Consider the following 21,306-nt stretch of genomic DNA (forward strand, 5'->3'; position numbering starts at 1 on the left):
TGTTTTTTACATAGACATAGACATTCAATAACACAGACAGTGCACTTTGTTCTACACTTTGTTTTACAAACAAGTAAGTTTATATAGAAGGTCCTATCTCCTGTTGAGTTTTGGAATGTGTCTCATTTGACAGAGAGAGCACGAACCGAACAAGGGAAAAACCCACGAGGAATGCTTCTCTTACCTATTAGCTTCTGTTTTGTTGTTGTATAATTTGCTTCTGACTAATGTGTCTTGGATGTTTTAAAATCTTCTATAGGAGAAAAGAGGCAGAGCTCTGCACCTTAGGGATGTTTGAAAGGAGGTGCCAGTGTTTCTGAATGGTTTCTTGGATGTAATGATATATCCTGTTATATGTCAAGGTTACAACCATTTGTCAGAAATTTTAGGGTTGGGCGCTTCGGTGCCCGAAGCGGCTGGTCTCTCCTGGTGGAGCCAGCGCTACGGGGGAGGGAGATGCGGGTGTCAGCGCACCGACGGGCACACACATGCAGGCATGGAACTCCACACCTGCGTGTGTGCACCCGCCGGTACTCCGACGCCCGCGCCTACCCTGCCCCCCGCAGCGCTGGCTCCTGGCTGCGCCAGGAGAGACTGGCCACTTTGGGCGCCGAACCACCCAACCCTGGATGCAATGAACTGCATTTCAAATTTAACAGTGTTGTGAATAGAGTTAATAAAATTGTCAAATTGCATCAACACTTCCTCTGAGCCAGTCCAAAGGATCATCCAGGAACTTGTTTTATTGCTGATCTTGCATTTGCTGTACCACACAGTATATATAACTGAGATTTTATCAATGTTTTTAACTTATATTATGTTCATGTAATTATAATAAATATTTGAATTTTAAGTGAAAAAACTTTTTAGAAGATCAACCTTTAGGTTCTTAACTTGTCTTGTCAGGTTGGGATTTTGTTTCCCCTTTTGGTTATTTGCTAAATCTATCAGAGCAAACAGAATTTTTCATTGAGGTCTGGAGGAGGAGGCTATTACCATGTACTGCCCTGAAGAACTGTAGAACACTGCAGGGAAACAGAAACGCTGTAGAGATCTATAACATTCTAAGCTAAGAAGACTGCCCTATGCATAGAGAGAGGGACCGAGGAATTGTGTTTTACCCATTCCTTTTAAATCTCTTGCTCAATCTGGTGCTTCTGAACGTTTTCTTTTTAATAAACGCTTTATAATTTTTGATACTGGTAGTGGCTCTCTGTACAACATAGTCCTCCACCATCTTGGGCACATTATTTTAAAAGACGTGCCAGAGGAAAGTAGACAGTTGGCAAGTGGCTATTCTTCCAGGGGCGCACAAGGCAATAAATGGTCCTCATTGTGACCAGATGCTAGGCAGCGGGAGACCACAGAAGCAAGCCCTGAGAACTTGGTGTAAACTGCACGGAGCTTTTATTCCAACCCCAGATTGATTCAGTCCCTACCCTCTACACAGAATGCGATTTCCGTATGGATTTTGGGCAATTTTAATTTTCCTTCTGCAGCAAGAAGGATTGATCCGGAGTGACCCTACCTTTATTGTGCGATATCTCAGACTGCTTTTAAGCCTGAATTTCCATTGTGAAAGAAAGCTCTGTGGTAGAGAACCTCTGATAGGCTACACCTGGTCATGTGACATGCTTGCCTTAAAGGAGAAGCACCTAATTTCTCTCAACTACTGTCAGTCCTGGATTTTTCCTCCCTCCTCTGCCTTTTTCGATCCTCTCCCCCTCCCCCTCCAAGAAAAGAAAGAGGCTCCCTGCCTGGCTCCTCTCCCCCCACCACCCTTCAAGAAAAGAAAGAGGCTTGGCTCCCCCCCACCTTCTGAGCCTCCCTAACCACGTGCAGAAGACTTTCCTGTTTCAATGGGGAGGGGGGGGAGGAAGAATCGAGTTCAAAGCGATCTGAATTCAACAGGATTGACAATGGAATAAAGAAAGGAAGTGCAGACTCTGCCCTAGGAAGGGAAGCTGTGAGTTCTGACTCTCCCAGCAGGCAATCCCTTACAAAGGTCAGGTGGTGGCAGTGGTTACCTGAGAGAAAAAAGTATCTCAAGATGTTGAGAAACCCTTAGAGGGCAAGGTGAAACATGGCCTGCAGGCTGAAGCAGGCCCACTTTGGCACACCCCTAAACTATTTAGCTTTCAATACTTTAATCTGCTCTTTTAGGAAAGGTGCTTCATCCCCTTGGTGATGACAGCCCATAGCACATTCATATTATCAGTAATCTGTCTTGTAAGTATCTGAAAACTTCTGATTTAACTTGTCATAAAGGAAATGGTTACCCTGCAACAAAATGGGAAACAAACTCAAGTACCTGAGAGAGTATCAGTTGTCCATGAAAGTCCTGTACAAATTTTCTTAAAAAGGCAAAATATGCTGCTTCTCCAGCTTTTCCAGCAAAAGACCGCAGAAGGAAATAACCCTGGAAGAAGCCACCAAGATAACAAGATTTTAGTTATATTGTACACCTATTTACAGTTGTGAGAACATCTGCTTTAGGATTAATTTCTCACCTTCAAGTAGTGAACCTGCAGGAAGGTCTTTCCAGTGTTAAGGCCATGTTTAATTACAGATGCACCAGACTCACACACTTTCCCAGTGTTCTCTTTGTTGGGCCTATAAGGACATATTCAAGAACTAGGTTAACAAATACACTGATGATACTTCACCAAGTCTCATTATCAAAATACCTGATTACATTGGGCGTTTGCTAGATATTTATAAATTCAGGCACTGTTTGAGTGTTTCATATAAGTCTGAAACAACTTACTGGCATTTAACACACCCACATAATTGATTTAGGCAATTCAGTTCATGAGAAGAGAACATAACTATATTTTCCCTAATGTAACTGTATACATGACTGCACGGCAGCTGAAGTTAAGCTACAACCCAGACATGACATCATGTTACATGGCATTCTGCTAAGAAATACTACATAGACAGGAGCTTCATATCATACACAAAGGGAAATGAGACTGAGACATTCTAGATGGAGGGAAATGGGAAGGAAGGATATTGAATTTATTACATCCAGTTACGTATTTGGCTGTTTTTACCTGAATATGGGCTTAGCAGCTCACAAGACTACACCTGCAAGGATGAAAAGGCCCTTTCATCCATGCACTCAAATGCTGAAAACAGACTTAAGCTTTCCTTCTTTTCCTTTCGTCTGCAATCTCCATGTATACTGGAAGAAAAAACTGGCAGATTTTTGGAAATCAAAAGCCTGATGCATTCAGCCTTCAAGTTTCTTATTCTTTTCTTGGCATAGTGGAGGCTGTATAAAGTAAGACTTGACCCCAGATGTTTTTGTAAAAATCATCCATTTGCTTTGTGAATATTGAATTTGCTTTCTGTGAATGGTCAGATGATAAGCTCAACCTATCTGGCTTGATCAGAAGGTAAACATAGCATTTTCTGCTTTATCTCTTTTAAATTCCAAGCTGCAAAAATTAGAAGGGTAGCTAATCTTTATGTTTATTATTTATTATTAGATTTCTATACCACCGCTCGCCGTAGCCTCACGGATTAGCTATGTTAATGGATGCCATCCAAAAAGTAAAGCAAGACTCTAGGTAAGTCAACCTGAGACCATATAGGCAATGGTGTTCTGCTAGAGACTTTGATGATAGCTGAATTTGTAGAGTCTTTTGCCTACCAGGTAATTTTCCTCTAATAGGGGAATGATTTTTGAGCTTTCAGGGTGAAGAACCTCTCCTCTTCAAGATGGGGAACACCCTCAGGGATACTATTTGAGGAAGGTGCATACGGATCCAAAAAACAATCAGAAGACATAGTCAGACAGCCTTTACAAGCCAGCAGAGAACAGGTAATAAAATACAAACAGAACATGAATTGAAATTTGGAAACTTAAATGACTATTTCAGCCTACTTGTTATTTACCATCTTGAAGGAACAAGTATAGATCTAGGGAAAGAAGACTGTAGTCTATTTGATCTTCGTACCCTCAGGGACTATAGTATACTATTATTCAACTATTTAAAAAATAACTAATGACATAGAGCCAAAGATAAAATTTTCTTTTTATTAAATTGGAGTTATTTGGTCTTTGCAACCAAAAACAAGCCTAAACTTAGCACACATTTACAAGGTGCTATGTAAAAGCAGACGAGCTCACTTAGCTGGGAAGTTCTTTAACAAAGAAGAATTAAGAAAAAGCACAGTATTTTTCAGGTTCATGTACACTGAACACAAAAAATAGTATTTCCCGATATTTGCAAATCCCAATATCAGTACACTATCAGTATGGCATTTGGATTCAGTAAATATTTGGGAATGCCAATTTTTTTTGGAGGGGGGCTCCATTATAGTCTATGGGGACCAGATGATCCAGGGCAGGGGTAGTCAATACAGACCAGTATCCCCATACCTATGTGAGCCTGTGGCCAGTATTATATTATTAATATATATAAGGACTTGTCACTGATATAAGGATATAAAGACTCTCACTGAAAACGGATATTACCTGGATTCCGTTTTGACAGAAGTCCTCCAGAATAAAGAAACAAGGAAAACTACAGAAATAGGACAATTTTCTTTCTTTTATGAATATATTTATTATATTGCCAGTGGATAGGTCTGTTTCTCTCTGAGATAAAAATTATTTAGAGTGACATTAGTGAATTTATATGAATTAGTTAGGGAACTGTGATTTAGTCTTAAATGAAACTATGCGTCAAGTAGTAAAATAATTTTTATTTTGTAAATGTTGATTTGTATAATCTTTAAAAAATTAAAGCAGAAACTAGATGAACATGTAAAAGATGCTTGAGGGATCATAGTTATAGTCTGAGGTCAAGGGATGATCTAGGTGATTCACTGCATCTTTTATGACTTCATGATTTCCTCATGTAGTTCTTGCCTAAGGTCTCTCACAAAGAGGCTTCAAAGAAGAGGAAGAGGGGTATTGGCTCTTAGGACGTGTTTGTGCAGACTTCTTTCTTAGGAAGAAGAAAGGCCAGGTGCTGATTTCCCATCCATTTGTAGTGTTCTTCTGCAACGCTTTGCATTTGTGTAGTTTCAATTCACAAAGAGCTGTAATTGAAGTAGCTATAAATAACTCTTTTCAGAATTAAATATTCCACATCAAGACTGAAAGTGGAATGCCATCCAATGTTTCTGCAGTAAAATGAGCCCCACAGGCACTCAGTTTTTATTTTAGGGAATATGGAATGTACTCAACCATCCTGGTTCCCAAGTTTCTAGACCCCTATGAGGCTAAATTCTACCTTGCATTTTTTGCTGCTGCCAACATGCCATCAACATGTTATCAAGAGGCCCGCTTACCTCATGAAATGTTATCTATAGGGATATGCATTTGATTTATCTGATTTGCAAAAAAATCCAAATACCTGACTGGTATTTTTCAGGAACGCTGGATAGTTGCAGCTGAAGTGCATTTAATGAGCTTTCAGTCCCTTTACATGCCTTTGGAGTGAACTCTCAGCTTGAAGAAGGCATTTAAATGGACTGTGAGTTTACTTACGTGGCTATAGCTTGCAAAAAGCACATGACTATGGCTTGCAAAAATTGTTTACATTTTAAAGTTGCAGTTCTAAAGTAAAAAAGTTACATTTTAAAGTTACATTAATAAATCATATTATTATTACTGTTATCATGTTGGGATGATTGTTGTAGTTATTGCTGTTGTCACATGTGTTACCCCACATGTGTTATCTGTATCTTTTCCCCGTTTCCTGTTTCCTGTTCCCTGTAAACCACTGAGCCTTCGGGGGAGGGTGGTATATAAATATAAATTAATAAAGGAACTATGTTCCCTTTAAAGCTTAAATGCCTTTTCCCCCTCCATTGGGTTCCCCTTGTTCAGTCTTTTTCAAACTTGGGGGGGGGGGGTTGAGGAAAATACAGCCCTGCAAAGTTCCATATACCCTGGATAAGGGATAGTCAACTTGTGGTCCTCCAGATGTCCATGGACTACAATTCCCATGAGCCCCTGCCAGCAAACGCAGGGGAACGTGTCAATACCGACCGGTATCCCCATACCTATGTGAGCCTGTGGCCAGTATTATACTATTAATATATATAAGGACTTGTCACTGATGAAAGACTCTCACTGAAAATGGATATTACCTGGAATCCGTTTTGACAGAAGTCCTACAGAATAAAGAAACAAGGAAAACTACAAAAATAGGACACTTTTCTTTCTTTTATGAATATATTTATTATATTGCCAGTGGATAGGTCTGTTTCTCTCTGTTTGGTTTGTATTGGTGCCACCCTCTTCTGAATATTATTCTCCCCACCAGGCTGAACTTGGAGGAAGGTCGGGTAACTAAGATCAGAATTGTGACCACCGCCGCTTATATGTTATATGTAACTTGTTGTTGATGTTAATTGGGGTTTTTATGGGGATTTTATTGTGTTTTAACTGTTTATGTTGTAAACCGCCCTGAGACCTATTTGGAGAAGGGCGGTCTAAAAATTAAATAATAATAATAATAATAATAATAATAATAATAATAATAATAATAATAATAATAATAATAATAATAATAATAATAATAATAATAATAACAACAACAACTGTCCTTCTTATGCTCTTGTATAATTTTTATCTCAGACTAAGGATGTGCATGCCAAAATTACCAGCAAACATTTTTTCAGGACATTCTGCGCTTGTATAGAATGAAAAATGGAATTATAGAACTTTTTAGAATTATGAAAAATGCCACTAAAAACTAAGCTACAAACAGGAGGAGACACAAAGTTGTTTTAGGAAATCAATAAAAACTTTCATATGACAGACAACTTGCTTGAATGAGTTTGACACACTGATTCTTCCCTTCTAGCCCTATTGACTACTGTAGGCTCCGCCTCTTTTTGAACAATGGGAATCCTAACAATGAATGGGCATGATGTCTTAAGTAAGTTCCTAATAGGTCTAGCGTATACCTGGGTGAGGCATGACAAGAGATTATGAAGTTTTGGTGATTAAACATGACAGTTTCATGAGTGTTCCCAGCACAGGAGAAATTTAGCCTGGGTCTGATAATTGCCAAAAGATCTCTTCAGGATCAGTACCTAGCCCCTGCTTGAGCTTCACAGGGAAAATGGTAAGAGGCAGCATGGCATAATGGTTAGAGTGCTAGACTAGGATCAAGGAGACCCAGGCTCAAATCTACATTCTACCATGGAAGCCTACTGGGTGACCTAGGACCACTGAAATACTCTTAGCCTCAGAGCTGCTATGAGAGTAAAATAGAGGAAAGACCAGTAATGTAAGCTGCTTTAGGGAGAAAGTTTCTCCCAGTGGAAAGATACAGTATACATGAAATAAAAATGAAGTAAATAAATGAAATGAAAATAAATAAATCCATCCACAGTGGTATCCACAATTTACACAAGTTTTCTGATCTTCTTCCTTAGGGCTAGTATCTAGGTGACTGCCTGAGATTAGGGACATGGTAAACAGCAGTTTCTCTGCATATTTTCAAATTGGAGGATTTTAAAAAAACACTATGTAATTCAGTATAAGGATTATACTGTTCAGAATTAGGCAAAGATCTCTGTTCCCTAAACAGATTACCCTACACAATCCCTCGGATTACACATTGATGCTACAATCTTGTATACAAACTTTTACATAAATACATGGGCAGGATTATATTTATTTATATTTTTATTTATAATTACATTTATATGCCACTGCTCATGAACCTGCCATCTCAACATCAATAAAAACAATCCTCAAGTAACCAAAGGCATTGCAAAATTCCTCCACAAGTTTTTTCCCAAGTGACCTGGGATCTGAATTGCCTTGTCTTTTATATAGATGTTTTGCTATGTTTATGCAAATAAAGGTGTTTGACTTTGACTTTGTTATAAACACATTTAACCTTTTAGGTAAAAAAAAAACTAAAAACACAAAGTAAAAACAATAAAACAGATCCTCCAACCCACTCCACCCTACCCCAGCTTCCCCTCACTCCATCCTTCTGCCAAGTCCCTGGGGCAATGCTATCAGGGGAAACTTCAGGGTGGGGGCTAGATCTTTCATTGACTGGCAGAAGAGCTCTGTCTTGCAGATCCTGCGGAACTGACTGAATGCCAAATGTAACTATGTACTGGATCAGAATACTGAATCCATTTTATGGGTCAAAATAATCCAAGAAAATTTAACAAACTCAACATTCCGCTACAAATCTTCATACAGTTGCATTTATACTTGAGATTACACACTCAAATCCATTTTAACGGCTGTATTTAATTGCAAATTTATGAAATAGACACATCTTAAACCAACCAATGAGTTTTAAGGAAAAACTCAAAGAAATAAAACCAACAAGGAAATTTACTTGCTAACATGTGACTTAAATCAATTTCCTGTGCTTAGTAGTGCAATCCTTAAAAACTGTTAAACCTTAGAAGCCCATTGATTGTAACAGGCTTAAAAGTATGTAACTCTTCTAGGACTGCACTATTGAGTAAGGGGGACTGATTTAAGGCACATGTCAGCAATGAAGTTCCCTCAATGGTTTTGTTTTAGTCTAGAACTGCACAGTACATGTTCTTCAATATTTGCTCTGAATGAATAGAGTAACTGTGATGTAGGCCCATCACACACATATACCTTACTGCAGATTTTCGGAGCACAAAACCATTAAACTTGACTTTGGATTCTGTGCCTGCATTAGACACCATTCTTTTCTTCTCCAGTGTACTTATTTTGCAGCTAAACAACAACAAAGTTTGAATGGAACATCACCTGTAATGTCCACAGGGTGGTGGTGTCCATTTAAAAAATTATACAATTGCTTTGATGCAGCTGAATAATAGTATACAGGAAGTGCCTTCCACTTAAAACTTCATGGTTCGGATTTTACAAACAAGAAGCTGTAAAGCTCACTTTTCTATATTGCAGAGCACCAAGGAATTCTTTACTGTGATATCAACTACTGTGAAAAAATGGGAGTTACATAATCTTGTAATATAGAATAGAATCATAGAATCATAGAGTTGGAAGGGACCCCATAGGTCATCTAGTCCAGCCCCCTGCACTATGCAGGACACTCACATTCCAATTGCTCATCTACTGTAACCTGCCAACCCTTTGTCTTCAAAGAATCAGCCTCTCCATCAGATAGCCATCTAGCCTCCGTTTAAAAATTTCCTAAGATGGAGAACCCACCACCTCCCGAGAAAGCCTGTTCCACTGAGAAACCGCACTGTCAGGAACTTCCTCTGGATGTTTAGATGGAATTTTTGTTGAATTAATTTCATCCCATTGGTTCTGGTCTGTCCCTCTGGGAAAAGAGAGAAGAATTCTGCTCCATGCTCCATATGGCAGCCTTTTAAATACTTGAAGATGGTTATCAGATCCCCTCTCAGTCGTCTCCTCTCTAGGCTAAACAGACCAAGCTCCCCCAACCTTTCTTCATATGTCTTGGTCTCCAAACCCCTCACCATCTTTGTTGCCAGTCTGTCAACATCCCTCTTCAACTGGGGTGCCCAAAACTAAACACAGTAATCCAAGTGAGGCCGAACCAGAGCAGAGTAAAATGGTACCATCACCTCCCATGATCTGGACACGATACTTCGTTTGATATGGGGGAACATATTGAGAGTACAAAATGCACAGCAGAACACACTGTCACTGGCATTGAAGCTGTTATCCTTGGCAATATGTGTGTGTAGGCCTGTGCAAACTTGGCAGCAACTCTACCACACTTAATACAGTGCTGCAATTTGTATGGTGGAGTAGCCTTCCAGCAGTAGATCTGGAGAGCTTTTTTAGTCTTGTGCCACCAAACTGAAAAAAAATGGGGAGGGTATTTTTGCCAATGCCCTAGCACAGCTGCATAGTAATGCTAATTTCCTGCCCTTCCTTGCAGTTTTGCATGGTTTTCTCTGTATGATTCTTTTATTTGATCCTGCACACTGGTCCTGATCTTGACAGTTTTTTTAAAGCTTGTCATGAGTGGATTGCATTCTTCCTCTAAATGGATTGAACCCAAGTGATTGTTAACCTTGGCAGTACACAGAAGGTCCATGTGGCTCAGCCAACATTTAATGTCAGGCTTCTAGAGACTGACAAAATGGCCCCCCTTACACAGACAAATTTTGTTCACTAAAGCATAAAAGGGAAAAATTATCAAAGTTTTAGGCTTCCCATCTCAGTGTCTCTACATCTCATGTCAATGTAATTCTTCACTGATGACCTTTCCTTTCCTTTACTTGCATGAAGCACTGAAAACCGTTAGGAGTTTATGTACCATTGGCCTGCTCTCCAAAGCCCCTTTCCAGCACAGAACTAACCCTTGTGCAGCTTCTTTTAAATTTCCCCATCATTATATTTTTTTAAATCAGCTATCTGAGGCTAGCAATTCTCATATTACTAGACTCATGCCACTTGTCAAAAACATTAAATTTTAAAGCAAGGGAGAAATGGAGCTTCTACACCATTGAAGGGGGAGAATGATGGAAGGTGCAGAGTTGGTAGCTGGGGGGGTGACCTTCAAGGGGTGGCAAAAGGGCAGAAAGAATATTAAAGTAAATCAGTACACTTTTAAATTACTTTCAGCTTAGAAGCAAAACAATGAAAAAAATGGCACAAAGCACTCTCAGAAAACTCAGAGAAAAAACCTGAAAGTGAACTGAGTGCTGAAGGGAAGAAAACCAATGCAGAATGACAAAGAAAACCCTACAAACAAGCACGGTAAAAGTGAGGGAAAACTCCTGTGCATAATAGGCCATGATAAATTTATTTAGAGACAATCCTGTAGTCAAGCACAGTTTAAAGGTGCAACAGGGTGAGATTAACTGAATAAAAAAGATAAGAAATAAAGTTTAAGAGAAAAGGAACGTCCTAACTCTACAGAGGTCAATATTTAATAGAGCATCCTTGTGCCTTTCTAAGAGTCAACCTGGTGTGGTGGTTAGGAGTGCGGACTTCTAATCTGGCGAGCAGGGTTTGATTCTGCACTCCTCCACATGCAGCCAGCTGGGTGACCGTGGGCTTGCCACAGCACTGATATAGCTGTTCTGACCGAGCAGTATTGTTTAAAAAAGAATGTTTTCCAGATCCTTTCTTCCTACTGTTTCTCAGTGGAATCTTAATTCTATGGCAATAAGACAAAATTTAATTAGATAATTTGAAAACAGGATAAGAATAATCACTCTGTAGGATACCTTAATACTTGCAGATCTTCTTCAGAATTCTGTATCTCATCCCTAAGTCGCTGCCAATGGAGTAAAGCTTTCAGATCCTGTTGCTCTTTTGCTTCACCAACCGGCAGCTGTTTCATACAAAACCATAAAGTTCATTGTTCGTTGTTTAATCCAATTTCTCAATAACTTTTTCATGAAAAAAACACTGCTTTTTTCCTCTTTAGAAAAAGTGAGGATGGCATTTTCATCCACTTAGTCATTCAGCATATGTGCTATTACTACCACTACCAATAACTGCATGACAAATAGTTCATGCATATTGGTGCTAAACTGGAAACCCCATTTAGAGGATTCTTAGAGGAAGGGCACAATATAAAAGTAATGAATAAATGAATAAAACCCTTAAAATCATTCAAACATGTAAAATACCTTGTCAAGTTCATTCTTGGCACAGATTACCAAACTATTTTCCCTTAATAGTATTCCTAACTTGTATACAGTATCATAGAACTATAGTTTAAATTAACAATCTATGTGTTCAAACCATTGCTTTACTTTTTAAATACATACATAAATGGAGTGGGGATTACCACATTAGTTTTTGTGTACCCTGCTTTATTTCAAATTAATTTGATGTTAGGTTCCTCATTTAAAGTTTTCCTAACTCAGTTCATCTGATTGAGATAAAAGTCAGATATTCCAAAATAGCTCAGATTCCCTGGAAAGCTTGTGTTAAAGGTGCAGTGCAGATGGATGAAGCCCAGTTTCTACAGAAATAGACAGAAAAAGTGTTGGGTTCAGTTACAACATCCTCCAGTAGTTTTATTTTCTGCAGATCAGTAACATTCTGCTTAGCATGAGAATAAGGCATGAGGTCTGTTTGAAAGGTAAACACTGATATTTCTAAGATGATACGCAATGGACTGAGCTGCCATCTTGCTGATAAAAACAAAGAAAAAACGTGCTTGCATGGGCATAGTAGTAGGCAGGGGGGCTCTTTGAGTAGACTACAAGGAAGTTACGGTGAGAATAAAGCATTGGACTCTACCTGAACATTTCTTCTCTTCAGTGGGGCAGAGTCATCCAGACTGATTAGGTCGCACCTCCACTAACTCCAGGCAGTCGATTGACTGACTAACCAATCTTAGAACACCTCACCTCCTCATAATCCTCAATACATTCCCTCTCTTCTGCTTGTCTTTTCTTTTTCCAGGCTAGGACGAGGTTGTCTTAGCCTTTATTCGTTTTCAATGGGGGAAGTCATTCAGATTGCTTATCTGCCCAAGCTGTTATCTGGAGGTGGTGGGGATCATCTTCTCCATCTTCCTTCCCCACAACCTGTTGCAGAACCCTTCTGTGAAATTTATCTGACAAATGCAGTAGTGCTTGACGAAGTGGAAAAGTTTTATCACGTGGATGTGGATGCCTTGCAGGTCTCTTCTACTGGAGCTCTCATTGCAAATGCCCCAGAAGATGTTGCTGCTCTAGAGGAATGAGAAGTGACCTTCCTAGGCACCAGAATACCATGCACCTCATAAGCCATACTGATGCATACCCTGGCCCAAAAGGGGATTCTTGAAGTTGATATATATACACCATATTTGCCGGCGTATAAGACAACTCCCCCCCCCTGAAAAACAAGTGAGGGGGCCATCCTATATGCCAGGTGCACTTCAGTTGGGATAGATATAGCTGCCCATAGTGGCCTCCCGATGCTTGCCTGGTGCCCATAGTGTAAGGTGACCAGAATTAAGGTGCCCCCCCGACTGGGCTCACCAACTCTTCTGCTGTCTTGTGAACTCCTCCCGGCTTGGAACTCACTGGGCCCGCCAAAATTGGGCCTGTGTGCACGCTCCACATTGCCGCGGCAGCGACGGGCCCTCCCTCCCACATAAGACTCTGAAGCGGGAGGGGGAGAGAGAGCTCCTGAAGGGCCGGGCGGGCGAGCCCTGTTGGATTATTTGCAGGATAGAACAGAGAAATTATCTACAACCATTGCTTGACCATCCAACATCTTAAACTTTTAAAGATTAAAATCACTTTCTGGTCCCAAGAACTTTTCACAAACAAGCCTGAATATACTCCATTGAAATGTTGGTCTGAAGGAAAAGGTCCTATGTCCCCAGTCTGCAATAAGTGATTTTGAGTGATCCTTGGACTTTGAGACTGGGAGGCCATAAAATGAAAAGGTGGCTGGGAGTTGAATTCTATCCTGTATCCCTCTCTGATTACAGACATAACCCAAAGGTCTGACACTGTCTTTTCACAAACTCTTGATGAAGAACTGGAGTAAACCTCCAATCATATAGTCATACCTCAAGCTTTTAATTGAACTGGTTTCTGTCTTGTTTGTTGGATGTAAAGGATCCCTTCTGGAATCTGGAATAGCATCTCAAGAAGAGGAAGCCTCTGAAATCCTTGTTCTCCCTGCCTCTTATCGGAGGCCTTTAATTGTGAAATTAATGCTAAGATTTTGTTCTATCCTCCTTATCTTTGAGACCTGACATGGAAGGCATGTCTTTTTTTCTTTTCTTTGGTCTTCACTCAGAGCTTGTCTGAGGCTCCATCACCAAACAAGATTCTCTCAGAAAACTTCTCAGCTGACAGTAAGTCAACTTTCAAGTGTTTTAACCAGAGATTCATTCTAACTATTATATTTGCTTCCTGTGTCTTGGCACAGAATTGAATTGCCTCCTGCAAAATGTCAGAGGCAACCTCAGCTGCTCTTTTTATTTTCAGCAATGCTCTTTAAGTGTCATTGAGATGCATGTCTAAACCTTGTAAGAGATTGTCAGAACAGACTAGTATCTAGTAAAATTTGAGAGCTTGACTGATATGAAAGGTCTGGGTACCTCAGATAGTTTTATTTGATAGTTTAAGATGTTACTTTCTGCAGTAATTTTGGTAGTTTTGCCTGAAATTCCCTCTACCAACCACTTTCCCTCCACTTTCAATGAGACGTCAAGGGTGGAGGCTCTAGTCAATGGTGGTCTCTCCAACTCTGAACCAGATTTAGGAGAATATCTAGAAACCTGTTGTTGTCTCCTAGCCTCTCATTCTTTCTCTATCTCTGGTGGCGGGGATCTCTCGAGTTCTCTGAATAGTGGACAGGAATTTGCTTAGTTTTTTTTTTAACCTCCTCTCTTACACAGGTGATGGAGGGGAAGGCAACACTAAAAATAAACAGGTGAGAGTAAAGTTATGTTCCTAGATCTGGATCTTTTTCTCCTCCTACTCTCCCTTGGCTCTCACTGTCGGGAAAGGCTGCTTCTCCTTGTGTGTGGTGAGTCACCGGACGGGCAAGGCGAGGCTGGGCCAAGCGGCCAATGTGGAGCCACGCCCTGGAGTGACACTCTGAGTTTTTATCCCAGATAGAGCCTGCCCTTTCTCCTCCCCCTTAGGGCTTAGGAGCGGTTAAAAATTTGCTAGCTCACAACTATTTTTTTCCTTGTGATAAAAACCATTTTCATACTTTTAATTTATTTATGTATTTATTTATTATATTTATATACTGCCTTCCCTGAAGGCTAAGGGTGGTTTACATCAAACAGGAACAATACAAATAACAAATAACAATAACAACATTATGAACCATAGGGCATTGGGAAGAACAATAAGTCAACCCTTACTGATGGCCCAATGGGTGAGCAAGTCTGCAGTGATGGTTGTAGGAGGCTTGGGGAAGGGCAATTGGAAGCTGTGGTACTGATCCACCTCAACCAAATGCCTGGCAGAGGAGCTCCCTTTTGCAGGCCCTGTGGAAAATGTTCAAGTTCCATACGAGTTCTCCTCTGGGAACTGCCATTCCACCAGGTGGGGGCCAGGATGGAGAAAGCTCTGGCCCTAGTTGAGGTTAAGTGTGCTTTCTTGGAGCCAGGGATCACCAGGAAGTTGGAACTGGTGGAGCATAAGACTCTTTAAGGGGTGTAGGCAGAGATGTGATCCCTCAGGTTCACCATGTATAGTCTTAAAGGTGATAACCAAAACCTTGACTCATCCAGAATTCAACCAGAAGCCAGCACAGCTGTTGGAGGATGGGCTAGATGTGGGACCTCCTAGATGCTGCTGTGAGGACCCTGGCAGCTGCGTTCTGGACCAGTTACAGTTTACGGATCAAAGATAAGGGCAAGCCAGCATACAGTGAGTTGCAGAAGTCCAGTCTAGAGGTGACCGTCGCACGGACTGGGGCTAGTTGTTCTGGGGCCAAGTAGGGCGCTAGTAGTTCGGCTTGGTGAAGGTGGTAAAATGGCAGCCATGCTACTGTCGTGATCTGAGCCTCCATAGAGAGGGAGGCATCAAGAATTACCCCCGGGGTCCTGGCAGAGTGGGCCACTGATAGCCATACTCTGTCCCGGTTGGGTAGGCATGCTTCCTCGCTGGGACCTTTCCTGCTCAGCCACAGGACTTCCGTCTTTGAACAGTTGAGCTTCAGACAACTTCTTTGGAGGTATACAAAATTAATCAAGGAATTACACATAAAAGGCAAAATAGCCTTGTCGGAAAAAAATCTTGCGAGTAGCTCCTTATTAATATTTAATTTAATAGTCACATAGAGCCAAGGCATAAATTCATATCAGTCAGTGGTTATTAGCCAAGACAGCCACAGATGGAACTTCTATGACAAGTTAGGTTCTGCTTCTTCCTAACAGTAACAATGGGAGCTGGCAGAGTGTTAGCAAGGACAATTGAAAACAGCAGTGAAGAGTAGAAGACACCATTTAGGGAGTGGGTAGAATTTCTGGCTGAGTACAGCTGCTTAAAGCTGACTGAAAAAAGTCAATTTGTAACACAGGATCTCAAATGCTGGAAAAGGAAAACCGTTCAAAAGTTCAATTGAAAAGAAACGTCATAACCTGACTTTTTTCAGTGTTATGTCCAAAGCATAAATACAAGTTAACTCCTTATCTGTTTAACTTAGTGGGCTGGTTGTCTCAGGGATACCAATTCCACACCAGCAGCGCCACTCTGGGCCACCGTTGGTATGCTGTGGTGGAGCAGCATGCTCCACCGCTTCCTGTGTCTCCATGGGGGACCTATTACTGCATCCCCCCAATGCAGCCAGGGCAGACAGGTTACACTGTGGGGGGTGGGGGAGTTGTTTGCACAAAGGTGGAAATGCATTACAACAATCCTACATTTGTGCATATTTTTTAAATGCCCCATTCGGCCCTATGGTGCCACAGAGCCAACTGGGGCATTTTTTGTCCCTTCTGGACACCTAAGAAGGCCTGGTTCTTCCCAATCCACACAGACCTGTGGCTGGATAGGCTCTATTGGCCCTTGTGGCAGACCAAGGAACACAGAAACATGGTATACAAGATCTGGTTAAAGATACTTGTTATGCACCCCCCACCCCCCATGGATTCTGTCAGGGCAGCATGAGAGGACATGTACATTTCCTTTTGGGTTGCTACTGCTTCAGATCTAGCCAGAGCAGACTCCGTGTATTAATAAGAGAAGCAGCATACACTTTATGGTATGTTTACCTCCTCAGATCCATCTAAGTCAGGTTTCAGAGGATAGGGGATCCTCTGCAGTCTGCAACAGATCCTACAAAAATGGCACATAATTCTTTTTATTATTATTATTTATTATTATATATTAAATGTCTAGCCTGCCACTCCCTAAAAGGCCACCAAACATCCATCAAAGGAGCAGGTTCTGTATGGGGGGTGGGGGTGTGCATGAAAAAGTGCTTAGAGTGGCCTTGTTCTAGCTTCAGGTGGTCTTATTCTAAAGAGAAATAGATGATTACCCACAAATGAGATTCTAGGGGCATCTGGCCAGCTATTGCCAGAGACAACTGTGATGGACCAGATTAAGGTAACCAGAAATCTGTGGTCACAAGGAGGGATGTGCCACTGCCAGCGAGGCGGCAGCCAGGCCCTCCCTTCCCCCCTCCCTGACCCTTAGAAGGGTGGCGACGGCAGGCAGATCCCCCCTCCCCCATCCTTAGAAGGGTGGTGGTGGTGGCAGCAGGCGGGCCTCCTCATTCCCCCCTCCCTCTCCGACTAGCCTTAGGGCAGCGGAGGCCCGGGAGGAGGCAAGGACTGGAGGCAGGAAGGCCACCCGAGCAGGCAGCAGCAGCCCTGGCCAGGAAGCCCCGCCCTGGAGCCCGGGCACCTGCCCGGGGGCCTCCTGAGCCCGGGCTGCCTACTCAGCTGCCTGCTGCACGGCAAAAAAAAAAAATAACAATTAAAAAAATAATAATTTAAAAAAATATATGAGAATGCCACAGGACATGGGGCAAATGCCCCAAAAGTGGGACAGTCCACCAAAGGCGGGACAGATGGTCACCTTAGACTAGATAAAGCCTTGTTCCAACACAGTATGGCGATTATTATGTGTTAGGTTCTATAGATCTATTCAATTAACAATGTCATTTTCCTTCAGCCCAAGGAACATTCTACTCATATGTGGACAAAAATCACATTGTACTGGAGAAAGGCATTGTTGTTAGAAGGAGAAGGAGAAGGAGAAGGAGAAGGAGAAGGAGAAGGAGAAGGAGAAGGAGAAGAAGAGTTGGTTCTTATATGCCGCTTTTCCCTACCCAAAGGAGGCTCAAAGCGGCTTACAGGCACCTTCCCTTTCCTCTCCCCACAACAGACACCCTGTGGGGTGGGTGAGGCTGAGAGGGCCCTGATATTCCTGCTCGGTCAGAACAGTTTTATCAGTGCTGTGGCGAGCCCAAGGTCACCCAGCTGGTTGCATGTGGGGGAGCGCAGAATCGAACCTGGCATGCCAGATTAGAAGTCGGCACTCCTAACCACTACACCAAACTGGCTCTCTTAGAGAAATGGAACCCAGGACCCACCCCTGTGATTTTAATTAAAGGTTTATAGTGTATTTGTTCTTACTGCACACACAATGCATACGCTAAAGGTTATTCTTATATGGCCATCAGTAAAAATGAACATTTTAACCATACCTGCTGGGCTGATGACCAGAAGGCATCTTCTAAGTGAGTGGCAAATCCTTCACTTAGCCATTCTTCAGTCCAGTCACGCGCTCCAATGGCCAAGCCAAACCAGGTATGGGCAATTTCATGGCACAGGCGTGTTCCGCAGAGGTGGTTCCCTCCAGGTAATGTGCTCTGTGACAGGAAGATGATGTGTGGGCTGCATAATATGAAGGAAGGACAAAATACATTATACACCTTGTTACAGCATGTACTGCTTGCCTGTAGTAATATGTAGAGTTTATTAGCCTTGTCAGCCTGTTATTACTGTATGCATGCTATGTCATGACAGTTAGTTTATAGCTCAGACATTGTGAGGAATTATGTTGCACTTTATTGTCTTCTGGCAGGGATTCAAGCTAAATAGTCTGCCAAGCATTTGTTTCACATTCAGCCATCAAACAGCTATTACCTTTAACATGTAACTTAAACCAGTTTTATAATTTCAAATTACAAGGCAGATTTATTCCAGTGGAATTATTTATGCTTAAACCAAAATTATAAAAGAAGGGCAGGTGTGAATACAGACTAGATATTTTCAAAAGTGATCAAAGCAACCAAGGAAAACAAAACTCATTATGAATCTTATAAAAGGCAGCAGTGTTAAAGGCATGCATATAGTTTAAAAAGCATATTTGTTTTCTTAAACTGATGTTACATTAAATAGCAAGGGGATAGGCTACACGCATCTGCATATATGAATACAGATATTATGGTCAATCCACTTAAAACTGAGACTCCCACTGAAGCAATACTATGGGGAGAGGAGGTGATACAAGTACAACACCAAAAAAGATTATACAACAGTAGATTAAATACTACATGTTTATAAATTCTAATTAAATACTCTTTGACAGGTTTATTATACTTTTTTGATAAAAAATTAAAGGCAATTCTGTAAAACATCTCATAAGGCATTTGTAAATTATTGAGTATATAGCCCTAATGAAGCGCATGAGGGATGAAGGGGAGTATTTAAGAGAGGGACAGAGGCCATTTTCTAAAATGGCTGGAAGTAAATAAGTGTGTCCTTTATTCATAACATAACAGCTCAGTTCAAACCTCAAAACAATGGTATTCTATTGAAAATTACTTCATCATCTGCTGACTCAACACAGCTTCTTCTCTGGCTGTGTCTCGCTTTTGGAGTTCACCCCCCCCCAATATTCTCCTTCTCTTGCCCTGTTGCCAGGCAACCACTGACCCAGCCTCTCTGTGACCATTTCTACACCAGGAATTTGCCCCACCTTACCACTCCTCTGGTGGTAGGGCAAATTCCCAGTTCCACTCATCATCAGCAGTGATTTGGGGCTGTCCCAGGTGTGGCCCAACTCAGGCCTTCTGCTGCCCTGTGGCAACGGGGTCTATATTAGGGCAGGCCCATGAGGCAGGGGAAAAGTCAGGTATTCCAGAAGGGACAAAAATGCCGCAGGCGGCTCTGCAGCACAGTGCAATACCTCATTCTTAATTTCTTTTTAAAAAACAGGCCCACACTGCCCTGCAGTATGGTGGAACCTTACTGCCCTGGCTCCTGTGCAGCAGCACAGATCCGGAATGGGAAAAATGAAAGTCCATCAATCACAAGAATGCTCAACAGAAGAAAAATAGATCGACTTCAGACGTTGTTCCAGAAATAATAAAGTTTAAAGTTTACTGTATCAATCTGTCTTGTGTACCTTTTATTCAATATTGGGTGAAGCCAGAATAAGTTCCAGATAAACAATATCCTGTTTTCAATTTTCCCTTTCCTCAGTGACTTACTATGTTCAATTTCTCTAAATTAGGTCTTTCTATTGACTCTTATAGTATTCCTTGGCAACTGCTTAACACATCAATGGAGGATTCTTTGAATATTTCTCTTCCAGTCTAAAAAAGTGAAATCTACAGATTTCATTATAATCATTACAGGAGTTATATTGTATAAGAATAAGACCTTCTGAGCTACAAAAAAAAAACAAACAACAACAAAAAAAAACAGGACTGCAAATCATTTCTAGTCTGAACACTAAAAGCAGTGTTCTCAAGCGTAATTCTTAAACTCACAATTTATGTTAGAACTAGCTTCAAAACCCATTCCTAAGAACGGGCCTTGAAAGGACCCTGACCCCTGGCCAGGCAGCTTAAAGTGGCTTTGGGCCGCAGCTCGCAGCCAGATCAAGTGGGGCGGGCGGGTGCTGGGCAGCTCGTTATCAGGGCTGGGACAGAGCTCCTTAGCAGGCAATCAGCAGGCCTAGAGGCCCTCATTAGCGGGCCCAGCCTAGCAGGCCAAGAGGCTTTCGTCAGCAAGCCCTCTACCACAACCTTTTGTTCAGGGTCCTCTCCATTTACCTGCTGCTGGCTCCAGGCACTGAGGCGTCTGAGAGCAAAGAGGAACAGAGGGCGGGAGCTGCAGGGGCAGGGCCAATCAGGGCAAAGCTGGCTGCACCCTGATTGGCCCTATTTTAGCTTGTACAGCCAGACATGTCCCACCCCTTAGGCTGCTTCACAAATATATAGAGGAACAACAATGGATAAGGATGTGACCTTGGTCTGGTTTATGTCCTGTCAGCAAAAGTTCAGCTATGAGAAAGAGGAGGCTCTTCTGTGAAGTGGCCCAAGATCATGGATAGCTCTTCCCTGTGTTTAGTATGCAACTGCATATCTTTGTAAACTTCAGGGGCAAGTGGGGAGGGAGTCTTTAAAATATCTTTTTTTGTTCTGTATTTTGAGAAACAACCAGGAAACATGATGGATGCATATGTTGTTTTATTGCTACTCTGACATACTGAAATAAGGACTTTTTGTTCATTTTGATATTGCGATTATTCAACTTCTGTTTTGTTGTCTTGAAAACTGTCTTAAGTTTTCAGATGGATGAAATTAGAAATATGGAGAGGACTGGACTCAGAGTAGGAAAATTTGGCTTCAAATCCCTGTATAGCAATGAAACTCAAGGGAAAGCCACTGGTACGTTACTTTATCTTATCTACCTCGCAAGGTAACTCTGAGGATAACATTTTTCAGCCTTATATGCACCTTATCGTTTTCTAGAATTTTGGTTTCTACCCCAAATTTTCTTGACTTCTTACTTATACTTTCTCATATAACAAGTCTTAAAAAGGGCAAACAGCATAATATTAACTTTAATTAATCAACCTGAATGAAACAAGATGTAATGAATGCAGCCCAGCTGAGCATGCACAGTATAGATAAGCCATATA

General features: G+C 41.5%; 2 protein-coding genes across 31 annotated transcripts in view; one reads left to right on the top strand and one right to left on the bottom strand.

The window, feature by feature from the left end:
* LOC143841016 (uncharacterized) overlaps window positions 1–19,764 on the top strand; it is a 62,534-nt gene extending 42,770 nt beyond the window's left edge. For 9 of the 21 annotated variants that reach the window (XR_013232519.1, XM_077344594.1, XM_077344589.1 and 6 more), the window contains 5 exons: window positions 3,495–3,575; window positions 3,703–3,829; window positions 13,697–13,754; window positions 14,301–14,335; window positions 19,593–19,764. Coding sequence is in view for 9 of the 21 variants with exons in the window: in XM_077344594.1 (XP_077200709.1) it covers window positions 3,535–3,575; window positions 3,703–3,829; window positions 13,697–13,754; window positions 14,301–14,335; window positions 19,593–19,673 (342 nt within the window). In the remaining 12 variants the exon portion in view is untranslated. Of the gene's footprint in view, window positions 1–2,634; window positions 3,402–3,494; window positions 3,576–3,679; window positions 3,830–4,875; window positions 6,052–6,287; window positions 10,250–13,696; window positions 13,755–14,300; window positions 14,336–19,592 lie in introns of those variants that run through there. The other 12 variants (XR_013232520.1, XR_013232527.1, XR_013232525.1 and 9 more) reach the window with 6 other exon arrangements.
* The window catches only part of AOPEP (aminopeptidase O (putative)), a 242,045-nt gene that overhangs the window by 171,341 nt on the left and 49,398 nt on the right, over window positions 1–21,306 (bottom strand). For all 10 annotated transcript variants that reach the window (XM_077344574.1, XM_077344576.1, XM_077344577.1 and 7 more), the window contains 4 exons: window positions 18,077–18,266; window positions 11,170–11,276; window positions 2,511–2,613; window positions 2,312–2,419 (listed from right to left, as the gene is read on the bottom strand). In XM_077344574.1, the coding sequence (XP_077200689.1) occupies window positions 2,312–2,419; window positions 2,511–2,613; window positions 11,170–11,276; window positions 18,077–18,266 (508 nt within the window). The remainder of the gene's footprint in view (window positions 1–2,311; window positions 2,420–2,510; window positions 2,614–11,169; window positions 11,277–18,076; window positions 18,267–21,306) is intronic.

Source organism: Paroedura picta, chromosome 7, assembly GCF_049243985.1.
Source record: "Paroedura picta isolate Pp20150507F chromosome 7, Ppicta_v3.0, whole genome shotgun sequence".
NCBI classification, from domain to species: Eukaryota; Metazoa; Chordata; class Lepidosauria; order Squamata; family Gekkonidae; genus Paroedura; species Paroedura picta.